General features: G+C 33.1%; 1 protein-coding gene and 2 long non-coding RNA genes across 10 annotated transcripts; 1 reads left to right on the plus strand and 2 right to left on the minus strand.

Moving 5' to 3' along the window:
• Positions 1 to 3,906: 3,906 nt before the first annotated feature.
• LOC106416597 (GDSL esterase/lipase At5g42170) lies at positions 3,907 to 11,426 on the minus strand. Its single transcript, XM_022696315.2, is given in 7 exon segments — positions 3,907 to 4,958; positions 8,093 to 8,345; positions 9,862 to 9,927; positions 9,930 to 10,088; positions 10,184 to 10,314; positions 10,411 to 10,602; positions 11,154 to 11,426. Coding segments are annotated over 7 exon segments (1,098 nt in total). The 5' UTR covers positions 11,260 to 11,426; the 3' UTR covers positions 3,907 to 4,767.
• Positions 11,427 to 16,187: 4,761 nt separating this feature from the next.
• LOC106416623 lies at positions 16,188 to 19,002 on the minus strand. Of its 7 annotated transcripts, XR_007319599.1 has the most exons (7): positions 18,448 to 18,836; positions 18,069 to 18,248; positions 17,913 to 17,980; positions 17,295 to 17,691; positions 16,911 to 17,025; positions 16,750 to 16,811; positions 16,261 to 16,538 (listed from the first exon to the last, which is right to left on the minus strand). It is a non-coding gene; the product is annotated as an uncharacterized LOC106416623 (long non-coding RNA). The 7 variants fall into 7 exon arrangements; XR_007319601.1 differs by having other exon boundaries at positions 16,188 to 16,538; positions 16,750 to 17,025; XR_007319600.1 differs by having other exon boundaries at positions 16,261 to 17,025; positions 18,448 to 18,661; positions 18,786 to 19,002.
• On the plus strand, positions 17,941 to 20,587 carry LOC125581848. 2 transcript variants are annotated; one of them, XR_007319604.1, is made up of 3 exons: positions 17,941 to 18,180; positions 19,281 to 19,942; positions 20,053 to 20,587. It is a non-coding gene; the product is annotated as an uncharacterized LOC125581848 (long non-coding RNA). The 2 variants fall into 2 exon arrangements; XR_007319603.1 differs by having other exon boundaries at positions 19,281 to 20,587.
• The last annotated feature ends 2,616 nt before the right edge of the window (positions 20,588 to 23,203 follow it).

Consider the following 23,203-nt stretch of genomic DNA (forward strand, 5'->3'; position numbering starts at 1 on the left):
GCTTTCACTGTTTACTATTTTCACAGCAAAGGTTTTTAGGATTTTGATAGATTGGAGAGAAGATCCAAAGTTATAATTTGTGATTGGAACTCCATTGATATATATTTACTATTCTAATGAAGTTTTTATACTAAACTGCTGTTATGAATTGCTTAGTCATGTCTGAGTAGTTCCATTGTTAGATTTTAGGGTTTAAATAGGTTAGGAGGGATTAGCCCCAAATATAGATTGTTGAGTTGTGATAATCATGTTTAGGATTGTTCATTAATGCATGTGTCTAGATTAGCTACCTAGAACCTGCCCTTGGACTGATTGATAAAAGCGAGAGCTTTATTCTCATCCTAAAAACATTTTAATAGAACTATGTTTCTTGCTATGAGCAAGGCAAGAGCTGATCTAGCGAGCTTAGCAAGCCTTCATTCAACCTGCGCATAAAGCTTGACTAGAGCGCGTCGATCGATATCACACTTGAATAATCGATCGACGGTGCAAAAGGTGTATCGATCGATATCCCAATAGGATTATCGATCGACACTTTCTATTGATCAAAATAACGAGAGTTGAGATCATTAGATCTAGTTAATAGACAAGTCAATACATGCGAGAGCTGATTGACTAGTTGATTAAAGTAGTTGAGCTTTACATTATCATGCATGCAACTCATTAGGCATCTGTAGGATTATAATCCCAATTTTCCTGAATAAAAACCCTAAGTCTAGCTATTTCCTTTTTAAGCACCAAAACCCCAAACCTGCTATTGAACAAACACTTGTTCAATATAAAACTGCAATTTACATTTAAAAACTCTAAAAAACATTCTTGCTTAACAAATCATATTAGATTCATTAGGTTCCCTAGCTCCTTGTGAATTTGATCCCTAAGTACTACAACTCGACCTCTTATTTGGGAGAGTATAAATCACTCCTTAGGGTAATTTGAGTGGTATCACTAACCAATATTCCAAAGATAACTTTGATTGAAACACCACAGCACGAGCAACATTCAATATGTGCTGACGTTTCCTCTCCACCACCGAGTTTTGCTGAGGAGTTTCAGGGCAAGAATGAAAATTTGATTCCCTTTGATCTGTAAAGATCAGTAAACATCAACTCCTTTGCATTATCTGAACGTACTCCTTGGACTTTAGTCTTGTACTGTGTCTCAACCATAGCAATGAACTCAGAGAACACACGGAAAACCTCATCCTTTGTGCGTAAGAGATAAATCCAAGTCACTCTAGTATGGTCATCGACGATCGTCAGAAAGTACTTGTACCCTTCAATAGATGGTACTGAGAATGGTCCCCAGATATTAATATGGAGGAGTTCAAAAGCTTCAGTACACATATTGTTGTGAGAGATAAAGGGTAAGTGTTTCTGTTTGGCAAGAGGACAAATTGCACAATGAGAAAGTGTTTTATTCCTTTGTGATAATCCTAATACATTCGCTATTGAATCAAGCTTTTGTATTGAAGGATGACCTAGTCTGTGATGCCAAAGAGATGCATCTACAACAATGTTTGTATAAAACGGAGACGTAATAAGTGTTGATCGTCCAAGAGAAGCTCTGTCCAGGACGTATAGGTTCTGTATTTCTTCACCCTGACCAATCGTCAATCCCTTGGTAAGATCCTGAATCACATAAGAATCATCATCAAAAGCAACTCTGAAGCCAAGATCTTTTGTCAACTGGCTCACGCTTAAGAGATTCAGTCTGAAGTCCGGAATGAACAGAACATTGTTTAAGATCATGGACTCATTCAACTTCACTTGTCCAATCCCAATAATCTGAACTCCTAAACCAGTCGGTAGACTCACTGATATATTGACAGTATCAGATAGAGCAGAAAACAGACTCCTATCATGACATACATGATGAGTTGCTCCACTATCTATAATCCATGACTCTGATGAGAGAACATGACCAGTAGTTCGTAATATTCCAGAAAAACATAAGGTCTTAGAAGAGAATGCCATACCGGGTAGTGCGGTAATGGTTCCACCAGATGTTGAGGGAATATCAGAAGTTGGTTGAGATAGTTGCATTTGAGCATTAAAGTACTCAATGACTTCTTGAATTTGATCTTTGGTAAGGCTGTTCACGAAACCTGTAGAATTGAAATCATTAGTATGAGTTTCATTCAAGGACATGTTTGCTACCAAAGGTTTTGCATCTGAGGATTGTTTGTCAGCTGAAGTAGTTCGCTTTGACTTGAATCCAGGAGGATAGCCATGAACTTTGTAGCATTTGTCAACTGTGTGGCCTGAATATCCACAATGAGAATACATTTGGCTCGCCTGACGTTGATGAGGAGTGGAATGCATAGCATTGATAGACGCCTGAGAACCATCATTGACAGTAGCTACATTGTAAGCAGAGGCATTGGGAATAGGAACAATGCTTCGCTGACTGTAATCTTGATCTAGTAGGTTGTATACTTCAGCAAGATCTGGGATGTGCTTCTTCATGATAATCTGACTACAAGCGTTTGAATACGACTCATTTAATCCAGCTAAGAACTTGATGATCTTAGTATGCTCTGTCTTGGTGTGAGTAGCTTTGCAGCATTCACAGTTGTGACAATTTTTAACACAATCTGCTCCATCAAGCTCATCCCAAAATGTCTTGAGTTTGGTATAGTATGTAGAAAGATCCATAGAGCCTTGATGAAGAGACCAGATTTGTTGTGTGAGCTGATAAGATCTTGGCAGATTCGTAATGCGGAATCTTGTCATCAAGTCTTTCCAGATTTCAGAAGCATCGTTAAATCTCAGTATACTCCCATAAATTTGCTTGGTAACAGAATTCAACAACCAAGATTTAACCATACTATTGCAGCGTGACAAGATCCTATAGTGTGGATGATTCTCAGGTGGTCTAGGAAGAGATCCATCAATAAAGGATAACTTGTTCTTCGCATCAAGAGCAATAGTAATGGCAAGATTCCAAGTATTGTAGTTCATACCATCGAGTGTATCTGAAATGATGGAAGATCCAGGGTTATCTCCATTCGTTTATAATACGGTGAATATTGGATCCCATCGAAGGTGAACGACTCGGTAGATAGTCCAGGAACCGGAAAGGAAGTCATCGGAATAGATGCCGGTACAGGATTGATCGGAAAAGTCATCGGAATAGATGAACTTGGAAAAGGATTCACCGGAATAGATGAATCAGGAACATAAGACACCGGAATAGGTCGTTGAACTGTCCGTCGAGCTGGATTTGTCGTCTTTGTCACCGGAGTAGAAACGTGAGTTCCACGGCGAGTAGATCGGCGAAAAGTAACCATTTGTGAATCGGAAAAGAACTTGATCTAACGGAACCTGGCTCTGGTACCATGTTAGAGTAATCGAAGAAGACGATGAAAGATAAAAAAAATGATTATGTTATTCAGTTACAGAGTAATTGCTCTGTTTATATACATACATAATGAACCGGTTTACTCGATTAGATATTGGTTTACATCAAACCAACTATACTTTTCATAATCTACTCTAATATTATCACAAGGACCCACATAGTCTTTACGAAACTTAATGATGAGATCTGAAACGGTGATTTCAAGAGTCGATGACTAAAGTGACAAAGCAGCCATTGATACTTTGCAGAACTCGCTTTGGTACGTAGCAAAGTTCATCAATTGGGTTGCACTATAAAACCCTTGTACATTTCAGGATTTTCTCCATCAAGCATCACTTTTGATCATCAACTAGGAAGAGATGAAGGTTTTGTCGCAAAAGAAAACAGAAACCTACAAAAGAACCTAGCTAAAGCATCCATTTGAAACCAGAAAGTAGAAAAATAAACTCACGAAGAAGTGGATATACATATAACAAAGGACCCGAATTAAAAGATACACAACTACTACATCAACTATGGGTCAGAATGCAGCAAAAGTTCATGGAACACACAGACGTGAAATCCATAATACCACAAAAATGCATTATGTTAATACTATCGCTCCAACAACAATTTAACATTTGGAAATATGGAAATATGTAAACGTAACATACTTTCGTATTTCTATCCTACGAGATGATATGTGCTATGATCCGCTAGGGTGGAGAAATGAGGGAAATTTCACATTTTTCTTTCGTTTACGCTTTCTTAGGGAAAGTTATGAATGATATAGTTAACATTACGATAAGATGATTCTTCAAAGAGGTCAATGTACAATGGCCAACAATAGAAACAAAATGAAAATGGGTTGCATGACTCAGAAACGATAAGTCAAGGATAAATTAGATAATTGAAGCCACTCAAAAACTTAAGCGAGTCAAACCCGAAGGGTGCCCAAGTTCGGTGATCTGGTTTGTATTGGTCAACTTTGACATCACATGATACTTCCCCAACGAGAACATTTTCAGGATGAACATTCACTGAGGTCGGCACAAGAACTAAGTTTACATAGCTTTATCGTTCTTTCCGAGAGATCATAGCTTTTACGAGTACTTACTCTTTTCTATTGTAATAATTGACCTCTTAGTAAACATCTTTCAAATAATTCAACATCGAATTTGTGCCTACTTCCGATATGTGCCAAATTCAGATTAAAGAGTTGACTCCATCAATTTTTCTATTTAAGTTTTTCTATTTAAGTTCTAAATCATATTTTCTTTATATGTGTGAACTCTCTTAAAAAACTGCTAAAAATATTGTTTCAAACAAAATTTTACATATTATCAAAAACATTATTTTTGTTTCTTATATTTCCGCAGTGTGCTAGACAGATATCTAGTACAGTATATTACAAAATGACTATAGTTAAACTAGTTGCGGAATGTATATGCCTAACAACTTATCAACAATTACTTGGTAAGCTTTTTCAGTTGGATGGTAACTGTCCCAGAAAACATGCGAAGATGCATTTTTGCATGTAAAAGGATTGATTTTGTTGCACAGTATTAAGACTTCAAATAGTCCTGTTCCGCACCCTCTGTTTGCCACTTCAAATCCTATAATAAGATATAATTTAAATCGTAGTTGGTGGATAGTAAATAATTTCCAACAGAATATTTGAAATCCAATCTAGTTTGCTCTAAAGATATTAGATGTTAGAAAAACGGATCCGATTAGAAAATTCATGGATCTATATAAAACATATCCACATTTTTGGATCACTCAAACATAAAATATACCTAGGTTTTCATTATCGTCAAAAAATCAAATATACTTTTAATTACATATATATATTAAGTGGTGAAAGTAGGAAAAATTTCAATATAATTTAATTAACTATAGTATTGCCATTTTAATATACAATTTTTTGTATCCAGAAATACACCAGTAAATTGTTATTTCAATATACTGACTATTAAATAAAACTTTATACTAATACACCAACTTATTTTTACTACAATTTAATACACGTACTTTTTCAAACCCAAAATATAGCTAATCTAAATTTTACTTTCATGGACGTTTTAACTGGCAAAAAAAACCGGATTTCTATGGACCTCTTGGTGATTAGTCATTGGGTCTAGAAAGCATTTAGGATCACTAAGGTTATCAAAAAAAAAACAAATTAAAAAATTAAAAAAAAACAAATAAAAAACTTTCATAATAACACTCCAATAATAATGATAAAATTAATATAAATGGGGTATTAAATGGTAGTAAAAAGATTTAGATTATGTGTTATTTTAAAATTTCTTGTATATGAAAATTTCTTTTAATGGGCTTTATTAATTTTGCTTTATTGGGTTCCATCTATGTATCGATACCAATTTTAATGTGTACTGCCCATTGGGCCTTTCATACTAATGAAAGACAGTGGACAAAAAAAAACATTTTCCCCAACAGCATAGAGCTTGGGAAGCTCGGACCCGGTCCCGAGGAACGAAGTCACTCGACTAATAGGTCTTCCTTTCTTTTTTTTTCACCTGAACATTCATTGATTCATTCAACTAACAGTTCCAGAATTACAACCTGATAGCAACAACCACAGCTATCTCCTATCATCACCTGCAACAAATTGCAGGGAGCGCCCAAAAGAGAGGCACCTAGCCTATACCCACCAAAAAAATTAGAGGCCACGACTTTCATTGACAAATACCTCAAACAACCACTCCGGATGACTTCTAGCAACATAAGATTGCATCAATCCTTTGTTAACACTTTGAGCTATGAAAGTTGCACCTCTATTTTGTCCTCTAGAGACCACCACCCAGCGTGCCTCTCTCATTCCAATTGCTTCACTCTCTATTTCTCTCACCTGAAACAATAAAGAGGGCCATGCATCCGGCCTATTCACTGCGCCAAAAAGATCTCCAAATTCTCTTGCAAACATCACTTTGTAGTATCTCATGCTTCGCATACTCTCAACTGCCCATAAGATAACTTGGAGTTTTGCTCCATCCTTGGAAGTGATATTTGAGAAGGCCCTTCTACTATGGCAAATAACCACCCCTCTGTCATTCCTCAATACCAGGCCGCTCCCATCATCGATCCCTCTTTGTTCCAATCATATGCAATATTACACATCAACCACTCCTAAGGCGGGGGAAACCACTTTTTAAGTGATTTTGGCCGTTTCTCAGGCTCTGCACTCTGAGCTTCTTCCTCCATCTCCTGTGCCAATCTTCACTCCCTCTCATCAGTTTTAGCCTTGTCTATGACCTTCCTTGGGGTGAAGTTTGTGCCCTCAAACAGGAGGTGATTCCTTGACTTCTATATACACCATAAAATCCATGGCCACTGACGCGTCGAGTCCACTATCCCATTTCTCATCTTCTTAAATTCCAAAAGATTGCTGATATTAACATATATCGCCTGATGAAACCCATTTTGAGGATTAGGGATATCAGATAAAGCCCATATATGTCTTGCATACGTACACTCCAACTAATAGGTCTTCCTAATGAAGGTGGGACTGTAAAAGATCTTTTTCTAAAATAACCTAAGATTATTAATGCCCATAAAAGGAAGAAACCCAAGCCCATATCGGATAATATAAAGTTTTCCGGTACCAGAAGAAACATCCACCGTGAGATAAACAAAGATTAAGTAAGAGACTACAAAAATTAAATCTTGAAAGGAGGATAAAAAAATGAGGAAAAGACCACTCGTGACCATACCGGAGCAAGTCCGATGAAGCCCAAGGCTCCAAACTCTAATGGACACAAGCAACATCCACTTAAATGTCTAGGGTCTTTCTCGACGGTCAATGTGTCCAAAGCTGACCGGTGGATCCAGACCCAGTTAATAGTCAGTGTGCCGCCATCGGAGGAGTCATGCGGCCAACAATGTCGGTATCACGAAGAAGAACCGACTCTTTAACCCAATGTTTCCTTCTGTTTGTGTCTCCGTCGTCAGTAGATCTCCACAATAGCGTGCCGCCCAGCTTCAATCTAGTCGAGGGGAAACCCACGACAAAGAGGATGCTAACCCCGAGGAACCGCCATCCTCATTGGTAGATTCGATGTCGCCAGGGCACCCCAAAACCGCCAATTATCAAAAACCTAGATCCCAAAAACTAACTTGTACAGTCTCTAGCGAGCCTCCATAGTCCTCAGGTAGAGGGAAACCACCATCAATTCCGACGAGTCACCAGGATCCAGAGCTGTCATGGAGGTCCGCCTCACCAGCGACCTTAACGGAGCTGGGAAATGAAAAAGAGAAACGTTTCCATGTACCATCAGAAACAACGCGAGTTTTCCAATGGTAATGACCAGATTCCAAAAAGAAAAAGAAAAAAGGAGTGGAGAACATCTCACTGTCCGACTCGAAGCCGGAGACCTAGAGCGGAGAAGACCTCCTCAAGCCGAAGAGACGAAAGTGAAGCTAGAAAGAGATTTGAGAGCGATCGTGAGATCCACGCTCTTGTTCTGTTTTACCCAAATTATCTATATACTTTTAACAGATTTTTTTTTTTTTTTTTCAAGTTTGGAAGATTTTTTGAACTTACGGATCTAGAACCGTATATAAATATGTGCAATTTCTACATATTACGCAAGAAACTTGAATGTTAACCATTTTGTCTTTCATATTTTATAGGAAATCACATTTGATATCTTCCACAAGCAATATTACCAAAATAAATAAAGTAAAAATAAATTGTGAGAAAAGATGCAGTGTTTGATATACATACCATATTTTTTAGGATTTTCAATCATGTTATGAAGAATGTCATATACGTCAACAAATACAATTTTACTCCCCGGCGACTTTTTTCGTAAAGCCACCAATCCTGGCGATAGTTTTGCATTGAACTGAAGAGCCATCTTGTTTAGGTTTTCCGAGCATTTTCTCTTTACTCCATTAAGAGTTCTGCGTGATGGTAAACATCCAACCGGAACTGCACTAAATATTGCAATTCTTCGGGCTCCAAGTCCATATAGCTTCTATATCATGATATAAACATTGCTTATCAATCTCAAATGGTTTGGTCAAATGTTGCTTTAAATGATTAATTATAAATGTAATGATAAACTGATCGAGGATTGGTTAAATGTAGTTTTAAAAATAAATTATAACTTGATCCGCGCATCCAACACTGATGGTTGCTTTTAATTTTCTTATAAATAAATATTTATTTTGTATAAATGGTAATATATAATTACGTAATTTTTCTTTTTAAATCGTCAATTGTATCACTCATATTTTTAAACTATGAACCGTTGCACAAATCTATTTTTTTAATGGATAAAATTTTAATGTATGATAAAATTGGTTTATATGCTATTTAAAATTTGATGATTTTCAACATTTATCATACTGGATTTATATTGCGCTATTATTTATATGAAAATATACGTAAATAATATATTTACATATCAATTTATATTTTATTTATGTATTATATAAATGATCCTTTTATTTGGATTTTTATCATTAATAATAAATAATTAGAAATATAATTGCATAAATTTAAAACAATATTGCTCTAAATTTAGTAAATGGATACTTTAATATTGCTTTATGGTTATTTTTGTCATGTTTATTAATTAGTTATTAATAATATATCATTTATATATCAAAGTAGTTTTATTGTTGGTTACCTAAATCAATATAACATTAATATTTTTTGTAATGTTTATTAATTAGTTATTTAAATTTATATTTTAACATTAATTAGTTTAAAACTCAATTTTTGTATGTTTTATGGTTGCTTTAATTGACAAAAAGACAATAAATGTTAAAAATTAGAACTATGTAGTTTTTCAGTGGCATTGACTTGTAAATAATTTATAATTTTAAGAATAAATTTATATTTGTACTTGGCAAATCTCCAAAATAGCACCTTTCTAAGTTTATATCACAAAAATAGCACTCAAAAACTAAAATGACCAAAATAGCACCTTTCTAAGTTTATCCTTTGAAAATTTTAATTTTTTTATTTTTCAAAATTTGAAATCTTATCCCAAAACTTCATTTCTAAACTCTAAACCCTAAACCCTAAACTCTAAACCCTAAACCCTAAACCCTAAACCATAAACCCTAAACTCTAAACTCTAAACCCTAAACTTTAAACCTAAACCCTAAACCCTAAACCCTAAACCCTAAAATCTAAACCCTAAACCCTAAACTCTAAATCCTAAACCCCACCCTTTAACTCTAAATCCTAAGTTTGTGACTTTTGATAAAACATTAAGTGCTATTTTTGTGACTTTTGACCTTGAGTGCTAGTTTGGGATCATAAACTTGATTTAGTGCTATTTTTGTCTTTTTCTCTTTCTACTTCTATTTTAATAAAATAAATAAAACAAAAAGATATACTCATAGAAGAATTTGTGCATTAAAAAAATAAAAGGGAAAAGTCGTAAACATGAAGTATGACTATTTTTTATACCTAAATTATGAAATTTTAAAGAAAAAGTAGCTACATAAGGAGCTAAACAAATTATATGTTAGACTTACTTTCACAAATTTAGAAGACATATCAGCCAAATAATCAGGATATTCAGTGCTGTTATATAGCTGAGAGAACGTGCGATATAGGTATGAGCTAAATCATTACTGCTGGCAACGACGAGATAAAGGCTGTTTTCCACCATAAATTTAGCTTTCTCCTCCCCAACTATTGCTTTTATTTTTTCTTTATACTCTTGAAAATATTTTAATTGATCCTCTAAGGATACCACTCTCTGAAACATTGCGAAAATAAACAAAATGAATGAAAAGTTGTAAAAGTCCAAAATATACAAATTATCGAAACAAAAACTTTAGTTTAACTAAGTACCACTATTTTAGCTGTCAAAGGATCGTAACCAGAACCACCCGAAGCAAAATTTATACCCTTTAGAAGATCCTTGCCTTTCAGCGCAGGATCTAAGTATGCTGGTATTGTTTTAGCTATTCCTAACCTTTCGGCTGCCACACATCAGAGTTAAAAAAAGGAAACTAATAGAGAATTAAAATGAGATGAGACTTTTCTCTAAAAATAAAAAGAGATGAGACTATACTAACCCACGAAATCAGATGGAACTCTTCCATCAGTAAATCTTCCGGTAGCAAATTTACCCTGAAAATCTTGACCGTACGGAGGGAAGTTACATTTCAATATTGTACGGAGATTGTTATTGTTTCCACTATCCACTATTGAATCCCCAAATGCTATGACTCCCGGAATGGTTACATTCCTTGGTAGCTTTATTGTGACTTTTTCATCAAAAATATATAATATATATTACTATTAAACAATATATGTATACTTTTATAATCTATTAATTAATCACTAACGTTGAATGCGTTTAAATCTTCGAAATTTAAACAAAACGGAATTTCGTATCAATTTTACAATCATAGTCCAGGTGAACAGATAATTTAAACACTTTTATTTTTTAAAATCACTTAAATTATCTTAAAGTAGGCCTTGCATTAAAAAAACGGAGCATTGTAACTGAAGTATATAATCTGAACCTAACTAGTAAAGTATAAAAAACAATTTTCTGCGACAAATCAATTATTATTCTACATACATTAAATCAGATATTTAAAAGCTTATTCTCTAGAAAAAAATACTGTTATAACTCCTACATATTATACCTTTTATAAATTCACAGTAAGCTTAGAAAGAAAAATATGGATGAAATGGTGTAGACCGTATGTATGTATTAATATGTATATGATACCTTCTAACTTAGACTCTTTTTTTGCGTCGACTTTAGTATTTTGGGGTAAAGTCTTCCAGCTAGCTTTTACTATGATACCTGCTAACTTGGGCTTTCCTGCGTCGACTTCAGTCTTTTGCTGTAAAGTGTTCCTGCTAGCTTTTGCCACTGCTAGCAAGAAGACTAAGTATACTAAACGTGACATTATAGAATAAGTTTTGTTTTTCCACTATCGTGGGAATGAAGTAATAAAAACGAATAGTAACAGACTGTTTTTGTTTTTGTTTTTTTGTTTTTTTTCCAAAATGAAAAAAATGGAAATTCCTAAAGCATGATAGTGAACTCTAGAGCAGCGGGCTAAAAGAAAATCGAACGATGGAAACATGGTTATATAGAGATGAGACTTCTGTTGCGCTTCCAAAAATAGCACGGGATATTTTTGGAACTTCCTCATGTTTTCTCTAAATGTATGCATGTCCTTCAAAATCATCCTTGTTCCGATTATTTTGCTTTCTTTTATTCTAGCGTTTGACATATTCAACTTCTAAAGGACTAATTAGTAATCGAGAAAATGTTTCCAAAGGTGGATGTAGGGACGGTTTACTGTCAAAAAAAAAAAAAGTGGATGTAGGGACGGGCGTTCGCATACCTGTTCGGGTTCGGGTCGGGTATTTCGGATTTTCGGATATTTTGGTATAGAGGTGTAGAATCCGTTCGAGTATTTCTATACTTCAGGTCGGGTACGGGTATTTTTAGTTCGGATTCGGTTATTTCGGATCGGGTTCGGATATTTAGATTTTGAAAGAAAAAAAAAAATTTCATTTTTCAAGTTTCTTGTATTTAAAGATATAACTTTCACTTAACTCATTTTTTTTTAATAAATTGAATGATTAATAGATTTGGACATAACATTTTAAAACTAAAAAGAAACTAATTTGGTTATTGTCTTAAAATTTCGGATGTAACTTTTGTTAATTCCTGAAACAAAAAAATTGACATGCATTTTAATTGAGTAGTAAATCATTTCCTCTGTGATGATATGCATATTATGTGAACTTAAAGTATGTGTAGTATCAATATAAATATTTTAAATAAAATGAAAGATATAAACTAGAAATATAGGGTTACTGGTATATATGTTGGAACTTCATCGTGTTTTCTCTAAATGTATGCATGTCCTTCAAAATTATCCTTGTTCCGATTATTTTGCTTTCTTTTATTCTAGCGTTTGACACATTCAACTTCTAAAGGACTAATTAGTAATCGAGAAAATGTTTCCAAAGGTGTAAGGGTGGGCTTTCGGATACCCGTTCGGGTATTTCAGATATTTTGGTATAGATGTGTAGAACCCGTTCGAGTATTTCTGTATTTCGGGTCGAGTACGGGTATTTTTAGTTCGGATTCGGTTGTTTCGGATCGGGTTCGGATATTTAGATTTTGAAAGAAAAAAATTAAAATTTCATTTTTCAAGTTTCTTGTATTTAAAAATATAAATTTCACTTAACTGATTTTTTATTTTTTAATAGATTGAATGATTAATAGATTTGGACATAAAATTTTAAAAAATAAAAAGACTCTAATTTGGTTATTGTTTTAAAATTTCGGATGTAACTTTTGTTAATTCTTGAAACAAAAAAAATTGACATGCATTTTAATTGAGTAGCAAATCATTTCCTCTGTAATTATATGCATATTATACGAACTTAAAGTATGTGTAATATCAATATAAATATTTTAAAATAAAATGAAAGATATACACTACAAATATAGGGTTAGTAATACATATGTTTGGTTATCTTCAGATATCCATTCGGGTTTGGATATTATCCGTTCGGGTTTGGATATCCAATCTCTTCTAATTCAATACCCATTCGGGTATCTTGCTACTTCGGTTCGGATTTCGGTTTGGGTTTTCGGATCGGTCCGGATACGGGTTCAGGTATCGGATAAAATGTCCACCCCTAGGTGGATGTTTAGAGTTTTAATATCATTCACTCAGTATTTTTTAAACCAGAACGGAAGATGAACCGGATAGTTTTTGAGTCACGGTTCAATATGGTTTGACCGGGTCAAACCTGGTTCAATAATCTCGTCTAATATATTTTAGTGTATAAATTTAAAAGTAATGGTAGTAAATATGATACATAGTTAAAATAAAAATGAATTTAAAACATAAAATATTATAAATATAAACTAGTTTTATGTTTTTATAGATGTTTGATAGTTTTTATCAGTTTAATAATTCTGAGATCCAATCCGGCTATGTGACCGATCCGTGGTCGAACCAGTTATTAGACCAAACCCGACTATATAACCAGTTCATAGTCGAACCGGGTTCAACCATCTGGTCGGTCCGGTTTTAAAAACACTTCACTAGATGTTTTCGATATTTATTTCTATAAATATTGCATAAAGTTTTTTGTTTTGATTAGATATAAGATCATTTGAAACTTTAGTATTTAGTGTTTTGTAAAATGGACAGATGTTAATTATAGATTTTTTTTGTTTTGCTAAATATATTAAATAGTGTTTGTAAAGCTGAACTTGGAATTGATGCAAGACTCAAATTTAGCTAAATAGGATAAATTTTCTTATCAATAAATTTAGAATAAACATATAATATGTTTGATGTTCAGATTTTTAACATAATTAGCAAAACAAAAATACAAAATTCAGTATTTCTTATCTATACTGTATGTTTGATGTTCGTTTGGTGTTATAGAACTACATCACATTTTTGACACATATAATTACATAAAACATACTAATTAAAGTGGTTTTGAAAGGAAATTAAATTAGGCTTCGATATCAGCCAGTTATATTACACGGTGAAGCCCAAAAAAATTGTGAATTAAGTTGAGCTCTCATGATCCACAAAATAATCACATATTCTCATCCAGGAAAATCCGCGCAACCAGAGATCTAAAGAAAATGCTTTCTAAAGCTAACATATTTCATATTTTAATGTTTTGGCTTTAGATTCAATTTAAAAAATAAAAGCATGATTACTTTTAAAAATGGCTGTAGAAATTAAAAGTCCGTCTACAGCTTCTGAAATAAAAACATAATTGCTTTAAAAAATGGCTTTAGAAATTAAAAAAGTTGCCACGGCTTCTGCAGACATTACCAATCACTCCCTTTAGTTGTGAAAAATCTATAGGATAGAACATATATTTATAAGAGATCTGATATTCAATTTCTCTCTACCTATGGAAGTAGGTAAAATCTTTCCAAAATCATGTTGATACCAACTCGAATAAAAGATGCGTATGTGGGAGAATAAATGTTGCAATATGATTAAGACCATAATTTATGGCCATTTGAGATTAAAATTTTAACTGAAAATGGTAGTAACATGGATTTGAAAATAACTCTAAAAATCAATGGCAGAATTCTAATAAAGATTTTTCTTTAATAGTATAGATATATTATTAACTCTTACCAATACTAGAGTTTTTGGCCGCGCTACGAGCGGAAAATGCTTTTAGATATTATTTTCGGTCAATTAATAGGCCAAAAATAGTTTTTCTGTAATATTTATTGATTTTGTGTATTTTAAAAACAATTTAATGAATTTAGAATTAATAAATCAGAAAATGTATTAAACCATAAAACAAATGTATATAGATTGAGTTTTTTAAGGTATATATTGTTGCTTTTTGAATGTGACATTAGTTTTCTATATAATATATGTTTTTATTAGCTTCATCTTAGGTAAAGTAAGAATAATATTTTATTCCAAATGCTGAGGTGAATAATAATTTATGTATTGTTTTAAAAAATCAATTAGAAAAAATCAAACATGATAATGAAATTTATTTTCCATTCACCTTTATATATGTTGGATTAGTGATTGTTATCAAGATAATTTATTTTTACTTTTATATGCTTTGAAATTGTCAAAAAATTATTGATTGGCCATTTCATATGAAGAAATGTACAAAACTTACATGTGAGATATTTCAAGATTAAAACATTTTTTGTAATTTTTCTTTCAGTTTATATTTTTTGTTTGTACCTCTAGAAAAGCAAACCTATAACGAATTATGTTTTTTGTATATAGTTTTTTTTTTGGTAAAATTTTCTTTGATGTGTATTTTCTCAATAATATTAGGATGGAACTTTAAAATAAATAAATAAATAAAATCTATTTTGAAATTTAAATAAGTAAACACAAATTTTATTTATAAATTTATCTAATATGAATGTGTTTGTAAGTGGCTAGGCATAATGTACATTTGATTGTAAGTTTGGCGTATGAGTGCATTTTGGGTATATTTTCTTAATAGAATGTATTCTTTACCATTTGTAAAAAATGCTATAATATGCATGATATATCAAAGATCCTTAATATATGATTTTAATTATATATATATATATATATATATATATTTATATATTGATGTTTAATTTTATATTTTAGATATTTAAAAATATATAATTAATAATTTATTTTGAAAATTTGATAGATTTATTGTTTACTTCTTGGTTCAAATTTGTTTTGGTAGAAAAATAAACAGACTCAACTTGGTTCAAACTTATTCACATATATATTGAAGTAATAAATTTGTGTGTTTATTTCCTCTTTATTTTACCATTTTATAATCCTTAATGTTTTATTTTCTTCTTACTTCTTTGCAAACTCATATTAGATATCAAATTTTATTCATTTTACTTATTAATTTATTACTATTTCATAGTTATACTTAGTAAATTTCTGAATATTTTATGTTTTATTTAGTTGCATCGTCAAAGATTAATACAATTCCTTATACTGCCTTATCACTAATTTGTTGCTTTAAATTCTTTTTGATAATTTATCTACAAAAGTATATTATATTTAATAATAGGTTAGAAATGTGTAAATTTAGAATTGGACACAAGTTTGAAACAATGATATTATCTTGGCCAAATAAATAAATTTTTATTTACCAACTTTCATCTAACCTTTTATTTGAACTGATCACATGTCAAAATAGAAATATGAGATCGCAAATATATAAAGTAAGAATCTAAATCATGTAGGGAATAAAACATTTTGTGGAAGTATTAAAACAAAGAGAATAATAAAGAAAAACACTATCTTTTAATCATTACCATAACAATTTTACGAAAACATAAAGAAGACAAATAGATCAGTAACCTCCGACACTGACTTGTTAGATTCCATCTTCCTTTACACATCCCTACTAAAAATCACAACAACTCAAATAACAACCAATCATTATAACCTGAAAGAAGGAAGAACAAATTATAATTTTGTGATTGTTCGCACTGGTGAAACCAATTAAGAAATACATTTCTTATCTTATCAAGTAATCTAATAGCAATACATAAGGAATACTCCCAAGATTAAAAAAAACACGCGTTATGTCCAATACTTCAAAATGCTGCTCTTGTCGTTCATTTCTTGCAGTGCTTTATCCTTTTAAAGCCCCTTAACATCCTTAATCCTTGTAAGCTTTTCTTTTTTCTCTTCTTTTTCTACATATATACCAATGTAGAAGCTGATATTTATGAAACTAATCATTTTGCAGCATAACCTGAGTTTTGGTTTTGCAACTAAGAAGCATGCAAAAGAACTTACTAACAGAGCTTGAAACAACATAGTTCTTATCCACAATCGCTTGTATCAAGTACCACTTAATTTGTGTAAAAAAGGTTTCGTCTATTATTCGGTATTAAAGAGATATACCATTTGCAAGATACATATCAATCTTGCTATTCATATCGCTGATCAGGGAGCTTGTAACAATACTAACCATAGAAAAACAAACAACTTATCAGAATTCAGAAACTATACCTTCAGTATTAGTGTTAGGATTCAGCTACTTAGGCAAATTACAAACTACGAACCTTATCAGCTGATGGAAGAAGTTCCTTTATGATCAAGGAAACCGTTTTCTCCCAAACCAATGTCTTTAGATTGGGAAAGCTTTGTAACAGAAAAGAAAACTTCTTTTGCTTCAACCTGCACAGTGCACATGAAGCAATATGAGAAACCATGTAAAAATTTTAATTCACTAATAAATACAAATGCCGCTAAACATTGTTTTGTTCGATAAGCATGTATCAGAGTTTCAAATGAATAAAACAGGAATCCATGTAACCATAAAACATCATTAGAGAAGTTTTGTGATGAACTACCAAATTTCATTTGGAAATATCTAGTAAGATGCCATATAAAGAAAGGGAGAATAACAAAAACAACAAAGAAGACGTAATACATGTAGTGTTTACCTGCGAGCACCTTCTAGTGTCTACTATGGTATGCTGCAGTTTCCACCCTCAGCGATAGAGGCTGGCTTCAAGTCGCCATGTTCATCTTCCCCCTTTTTGGCTTTGAAGATATGATGTTGGTGGAATCTGTAGTATATCGACAGTAGCATAAAGCCCCTGATCCCATTGGAGATAATTATGTAAGACCACTGGAAAATACGGAGTTAGGTACTTTTTTTCATTCAATGAGCTGTGATTTAACCTATCCATAGAAAGAAAAACAAATATGAGGCACATAATCATCAAAACACCAGTTTTAAGAACATTTAAAGAGCCTAGAAGACAACAAAACGTTAAAACAGTCACTGGCTTCTTCTTTTCTTCGGTGTAGAAAATAAATTCTCAAAGCCACAATTAGCTGCAAGGAAAATAAATAAGACAAAGTAACATATATACACCATTGAAAGCAGTAACAATCAAATTTTATAAATCATATATATTCTTATTTGAACTAATATCACGTAAGCATATTATACCCAGTTATAAAAAAAGTAATAATAATATTAGTGTTACAGCTGTATGTGCAACAAAAAAAATAAGAAGCTTTAATAGTGAGAGTGAAATGATTAAAGCACATACAGTCAGGACAATGTAAGGCCCTTTGCTTCCTTATCCTCTCTGCAAGCTTCTTCCCCATCTCCGTAACCCTGAAAAAAATTCAGTGCTTTAAATGCTACGTGAAACACATTTTGTTAGTTAAGGAGAATAAAATAGACGTGGGTTTAGGGAAGCCACCATTGTTAACACTGGCAACACAAATATTGGAGAGAAGGACAGGTAAAAGGAATGTGTACAGAGTATATTCGAAAAGCTTCCCATTGATCCGCCTTCTTGCTAGCATTCGAAGGTCAAAATCTCTTTTAACTCCTCTTGATCTTCAAATGTTTAGAGAATTTCAGTGTATGCCATGAATTTCTTGTACAGAACAGGAAGACAAACCATGTATCAGTTAAGGCCAATACTTTATTCCGAACAATGAATTAGTTTTCATACTTTTTAATTCTAAGAAATCAAAACGGAAAGCACTTTGCACAGACACAACACAAACAATAGATTGGTCGGAACCAAGATTCAAAAGATAGACAATCACTAACCTAAATCCAATTCGTCTTACCTAGTATCGATATCAGATCCACTCCCAGAATCCTAATTCGTATCATGTCTCCTGAGTGGCCATGGATATGATACACTAAACCTCCTAGGCGTAGGCGAACTCTCAACCGTTCGTTGTCCGACTTCCCCACTGGTCTGACCTCCATGAGTCATGAACTCGTAATCAGCATCGTCTGTGGGGAACTCATATGACAAACAGGGCACGAGTTATGAAGCTGCAACAATGGAAGCAAGCAAACTTGATGGCAAACGCGGTGGATTTCGCCGTTTTATAGGAATACTGCGGGTTTGATTACCGGGTATGTAGAGTAGAGGAAGAGCGAGAGCCATAGGCTTTACCTTCGTTAGTGGAGGTTTTTCGATTTTGGTTTGAGTTAAAATTTTGAAGAAACGATCTTCATAGGAGAAGATACATAGGGAGGAGGTGAAAGGAAACCATAAAAAAGGAGTAAAGGATATAATTGATTGACAAAGAAAGGGTTGTGGTAACGGAGATTTGCAGGGATACGAAACGGAGACGACAAAGGTGTGAGCCGTTTCGAGAAGTGGGCGTGACTGGACCATTAGGAAATATCATGAGCACACGAAAGTTTCGGTATTTTTTTACCGAACAAAACTCTTATGACATGGCAATTCATCGAAGATGACGTGGATGATTGTTTCAATATTAATGGCTGATTTTTTCTGCTGAAGTGGACAGGTTTAGAGGATTTGATATCTTGCTTTTAGTATTGTTAGATTAACTCATAAGAATGACGAACTCTCTCTCCTCCCTATATTTCCTCTTCTTTGCTCGCTGATGTTTGTTGTCTCGTGGTTTCTGGTTCCTTGCAGTTTGCTTCCAGTTATGTCGCGAAAGGAGCCCTAATTTAAGTCTTGCTAGCGGGGAGATCGACTCCGGGTTGCTCTTTGTTCGTGTTTGAATTCTTGGCACAGAAAGGAACAGTTGCTATTGGTGGGAGTCGGCTTTTTAGGGTTTCATAAGGGAAAATCCTTGTAGAATTCACGGTCCATGGAGATGGTGGTTGGGCTCTGGTTCTCGACTGCGGCGGTGGGTCTCAAATCTGCCTCTTTGGTCGCGAATGGAGTGTTTTCGGCAGTTGGTTTGGCGGGTATCCATGGTGTCGTGGAGAGCTCCGATCAGTGTATTAGCGGCTGAGGGCTTCAGAGGTTTCTTTGCTTGAAGACTTGCCTAGCCAAAGGAACTGACATGTGTCATATCCGGCGGTGATGTCATGTGGAGGCTTGTTGTGTCACAAAATCGCAGTTTTCGTCCATGGCTTCTCTGGTATGATGCGTGCAGCTTCCTTCTCATCTGACTTTCTTCTTCCTGGTGCTTATGTCTGGTTCATTGCTGAAGCCCTGTCGACGGGTTTCTTTGGTTATTCAGGTCATGTCGTTATTTGGTTCTGTTTCGTTGTCACGGGGACTTTTATCTTGGTTTCCGAATCCGGTTCTCGGAGGAGGTGACTGGCGTAATCGTGGTTGACGCTTGAGTATGTGTTCACCTCTTTCTTACAGTTACACTAGTCGGAGTGCCATATCCCATTTCTGTTAGCCACGCTTGTTGCTCTTAGTAATTTTCCTTTCTAACACCATTTTTCAGGTCATAGAGCTCTTCTCGGGTTATGTGCAGATGTATTATTTTTTCCGGTTTTATGCATTCCGTTATTGACGGAGGATATCGTTCAATTCTTCTGTTAGTGCAAGTTAGGTGATGGAGACGAGACTGTACAATCAAATTCTTCACAATCTTCGATTTTGTGTATTTCCCTCTCTCTTCTCTATTTCGTGTGCGCTTCAATGCTGGTAATGATAACAAGTTAGAAGAACACGTCGAAAGCTAGCTAACTCTGGAAACGACACGGAAATTTTCGTCATCCGAGGCAAGAAGGTCAATCTCACCTTATGTGATCATCGTCGAAAGTGGAGAACAGTAATCGATGCTTGAGGATATTAAATCTGAACTAGCGAACGCGCCGGGAGTGATGGGTCGAGCGAAGCTAGTTTAGGAAATAATTGAATTGGGTGCTTTTTTTGTAATTCAACTTGTAATCGAACTTTTATTCCCGTCTTTCGGGTTGATATTTAATAAATTTAATTTAAAATAATAATAATATTAACCCAGAGAAAAAATCCAACTACCTAAGAGCATCATACAAACTACCTATTTTGGGACACGATGATACGGCTATGGAGACACCATTGGCATCAACGACAAATAAGTCAGTCAAAACTGCCCATCCACATGCAATCTTCTCCAAAAACTCTGAGGTTGTCTTCATGAATTCCTATTATAGCTCCACTCAGTAAGAGAAGGGCCATGATTGGGATAGTACTTTTGATGATGAAGTCATCCTCATCGAAATGCCAAGTGTGATACCCCGATCGCGGAGGACTGAAAATAGAATTTGAGTTTCTTAGACTAGCAATCCGATAAAACCAATATTCTTATTGGATATTATTTTAGTCTTTTCAACTCGACCGAGTAATATCCGATAGTTGGATGGTTCGGACAAGAAGTAACATTATATAAAAATTCATCAGTTATAATCTTTATTTATACATTATATACTTAGTTTAAAACTTCTTACACAAAGGTTTTATACATTATATACTTAGTTTAAAACTTCTTACACAAAGGTTATAGTTTTATCGTCAAGCCTAACACCCAACAACGTTCGTACATACATATATATACATCAATGGAGATTTCTCCCATATATCCCCATCTTTCACCCAACAACTTTCATGCGTACGTGACATGTACTAGAGAGACTATGTCATGAGACATTATGCATTCCACAATGGGGATTTCTATCTTTCATTCTAAAATAATATTAAAAAGGGTAAACAAAAATTTTAAAAAACTTAAGAGAGGCAAGAATCGAGACTTTCGTTCGAGAGACTCTGACATAATTCTAAGAAACTCATAGGTCACTTTTCATTCATTTAAAGATCAAAATATTAAGCTATCACAGTTTATTGATTAAGAAACATATCTATCTACGGATTAATATCACAGTATGTTTTTCACCATCACAGGTGAATGATTGGTTAGAATTTAGTTATGTTGTAAGTGGTTTCAATATAGATGTTAATTTATTGATGTAGATTTTTCTGCATGAATTTTTTGTTGTAATTGTGTTAGGTGTAATTGTAAGTTTTTGGTTGTAGATATTTTAAAATAACACATGTGAAATATGTGATATATGTGATATATATAGTAAAACTAGGGGTTTGCCGGCGCTACGCGCCGGATTTTTGTATAATGATATATGTTTTAATAGTTTTAAAATTATTTTTGGTGTTTTAGTAAAAAATAGTTATCAAACATATACAGATATTTAAATTTATTTCAATTCTTGTATTAGTTGTCTTTAGATTTTTTTAAAAATAAGAAAAATTTGAATACATATGCAATATATTTTTGCCTTTTATGTAAATGGATCTTTTGACCTTTTTATTAATCTTTGTTGCTTTTGATCGAATTTTTAATACTTGGATATTATGTTCCTAAATTTTAGAAAGATATACAATGAATTTCAACTGCAATATAAACAAATTGAACATTATTAATCACAGGTGATCTAAAATACTATAATATCAATAAAAAAATGCATTAGAATCAAGACTAAAATACGAAAAATATTTTATTTCTTTCATTTGACAGAACATTTTTGATTGTTTTCCAACAACATACATGTATGATTTAATGTACTCCAATTTCAGCGAGATAATAATTTAGGAGAAGCAACCGAGCCTCTCGATTGAGGAGTAACCAAAGTCACGATCAGTCTAAGGTTGAAATCTGGATGGTCTTTTTGCTAGACCCGCTGGTTCGAGTCCAGCTCGTGACAAAAGGCTTTGATCAGACTAAAATATATAATCATATTATACTTATACCATTTGATATAACATAGTTTCACAAATACTATTATTTGAGCTTCATATGCATATATTAACGGTATTCATATATGCACCAAGAGTAAATCTGCTACTCAAACTAATAGATTATTTTATTTCTGTTACATTTCAAATTTTGAGAGGCTGAAATACAATTTATGCATGAGTATTGATATTTTATATGATTTTAATTGTTTTTGTTTGATTTTAAAATCATTTTATTATATTTAAATATTTACGCTATGAGGACTGTTTTAATTTTCTATTTTAGAAATTGTTCAATGAAATAATGATTGATTTAAAGTGTAACATCTGAATTGTTTATTATTTGAACATACGAAAACAATTAGTTGCACTGAAATGAGAGATAAATTGGTTCTAAAATTTGGATATTTTTCTAGAACAATAATATAGATTACCCTTATATGTTTGCTATTTCTGCTCATACGAACATATATTTGATGTAATTTATCATAAATATGTATAATATGTATATTATGAGTATGTATGCAACACTAATCAGTTATTGGGCTTGATTCTTGTTTAGAAGAAAGATTGTTGGAAAGAGGAAGCATAAGACGTTCTTTCATTGAACTCAAATGTTTATTAGTTTTCTTAATGTATGTTTTGTACGTATATATAAAAAAAAGAGTTAAAGGCAAATTAAAATTATCGTTGTATACTTGTAATGTGTCATCATCCTTTATCTGATAATTGTTTATAAATTAATCCTTTCTTAATTTGATCTTTGTTGGTTGGAGCTTTGGGGCTTTAGATTTTAGACCAGGATGAGATTTATTCGCAAAGTTGAAAATGTTAAGAAAAACTAAGTGTATCCGACTTTAACTTGT

Source organism: Brassica napus, chromosome C2 (assembly GCF_020379485.1).
Source record: "Brassica napus cultivar Da-Ae chromosome C2, Da-Ae, whole genome shotgun sequence".
Lineage (NCBI taxonomy): Eukaryota > Viridiplantae > Streptophyta > Magnoliopsida > Brassicales > Brassicaceae > Brassica > Brassica napus.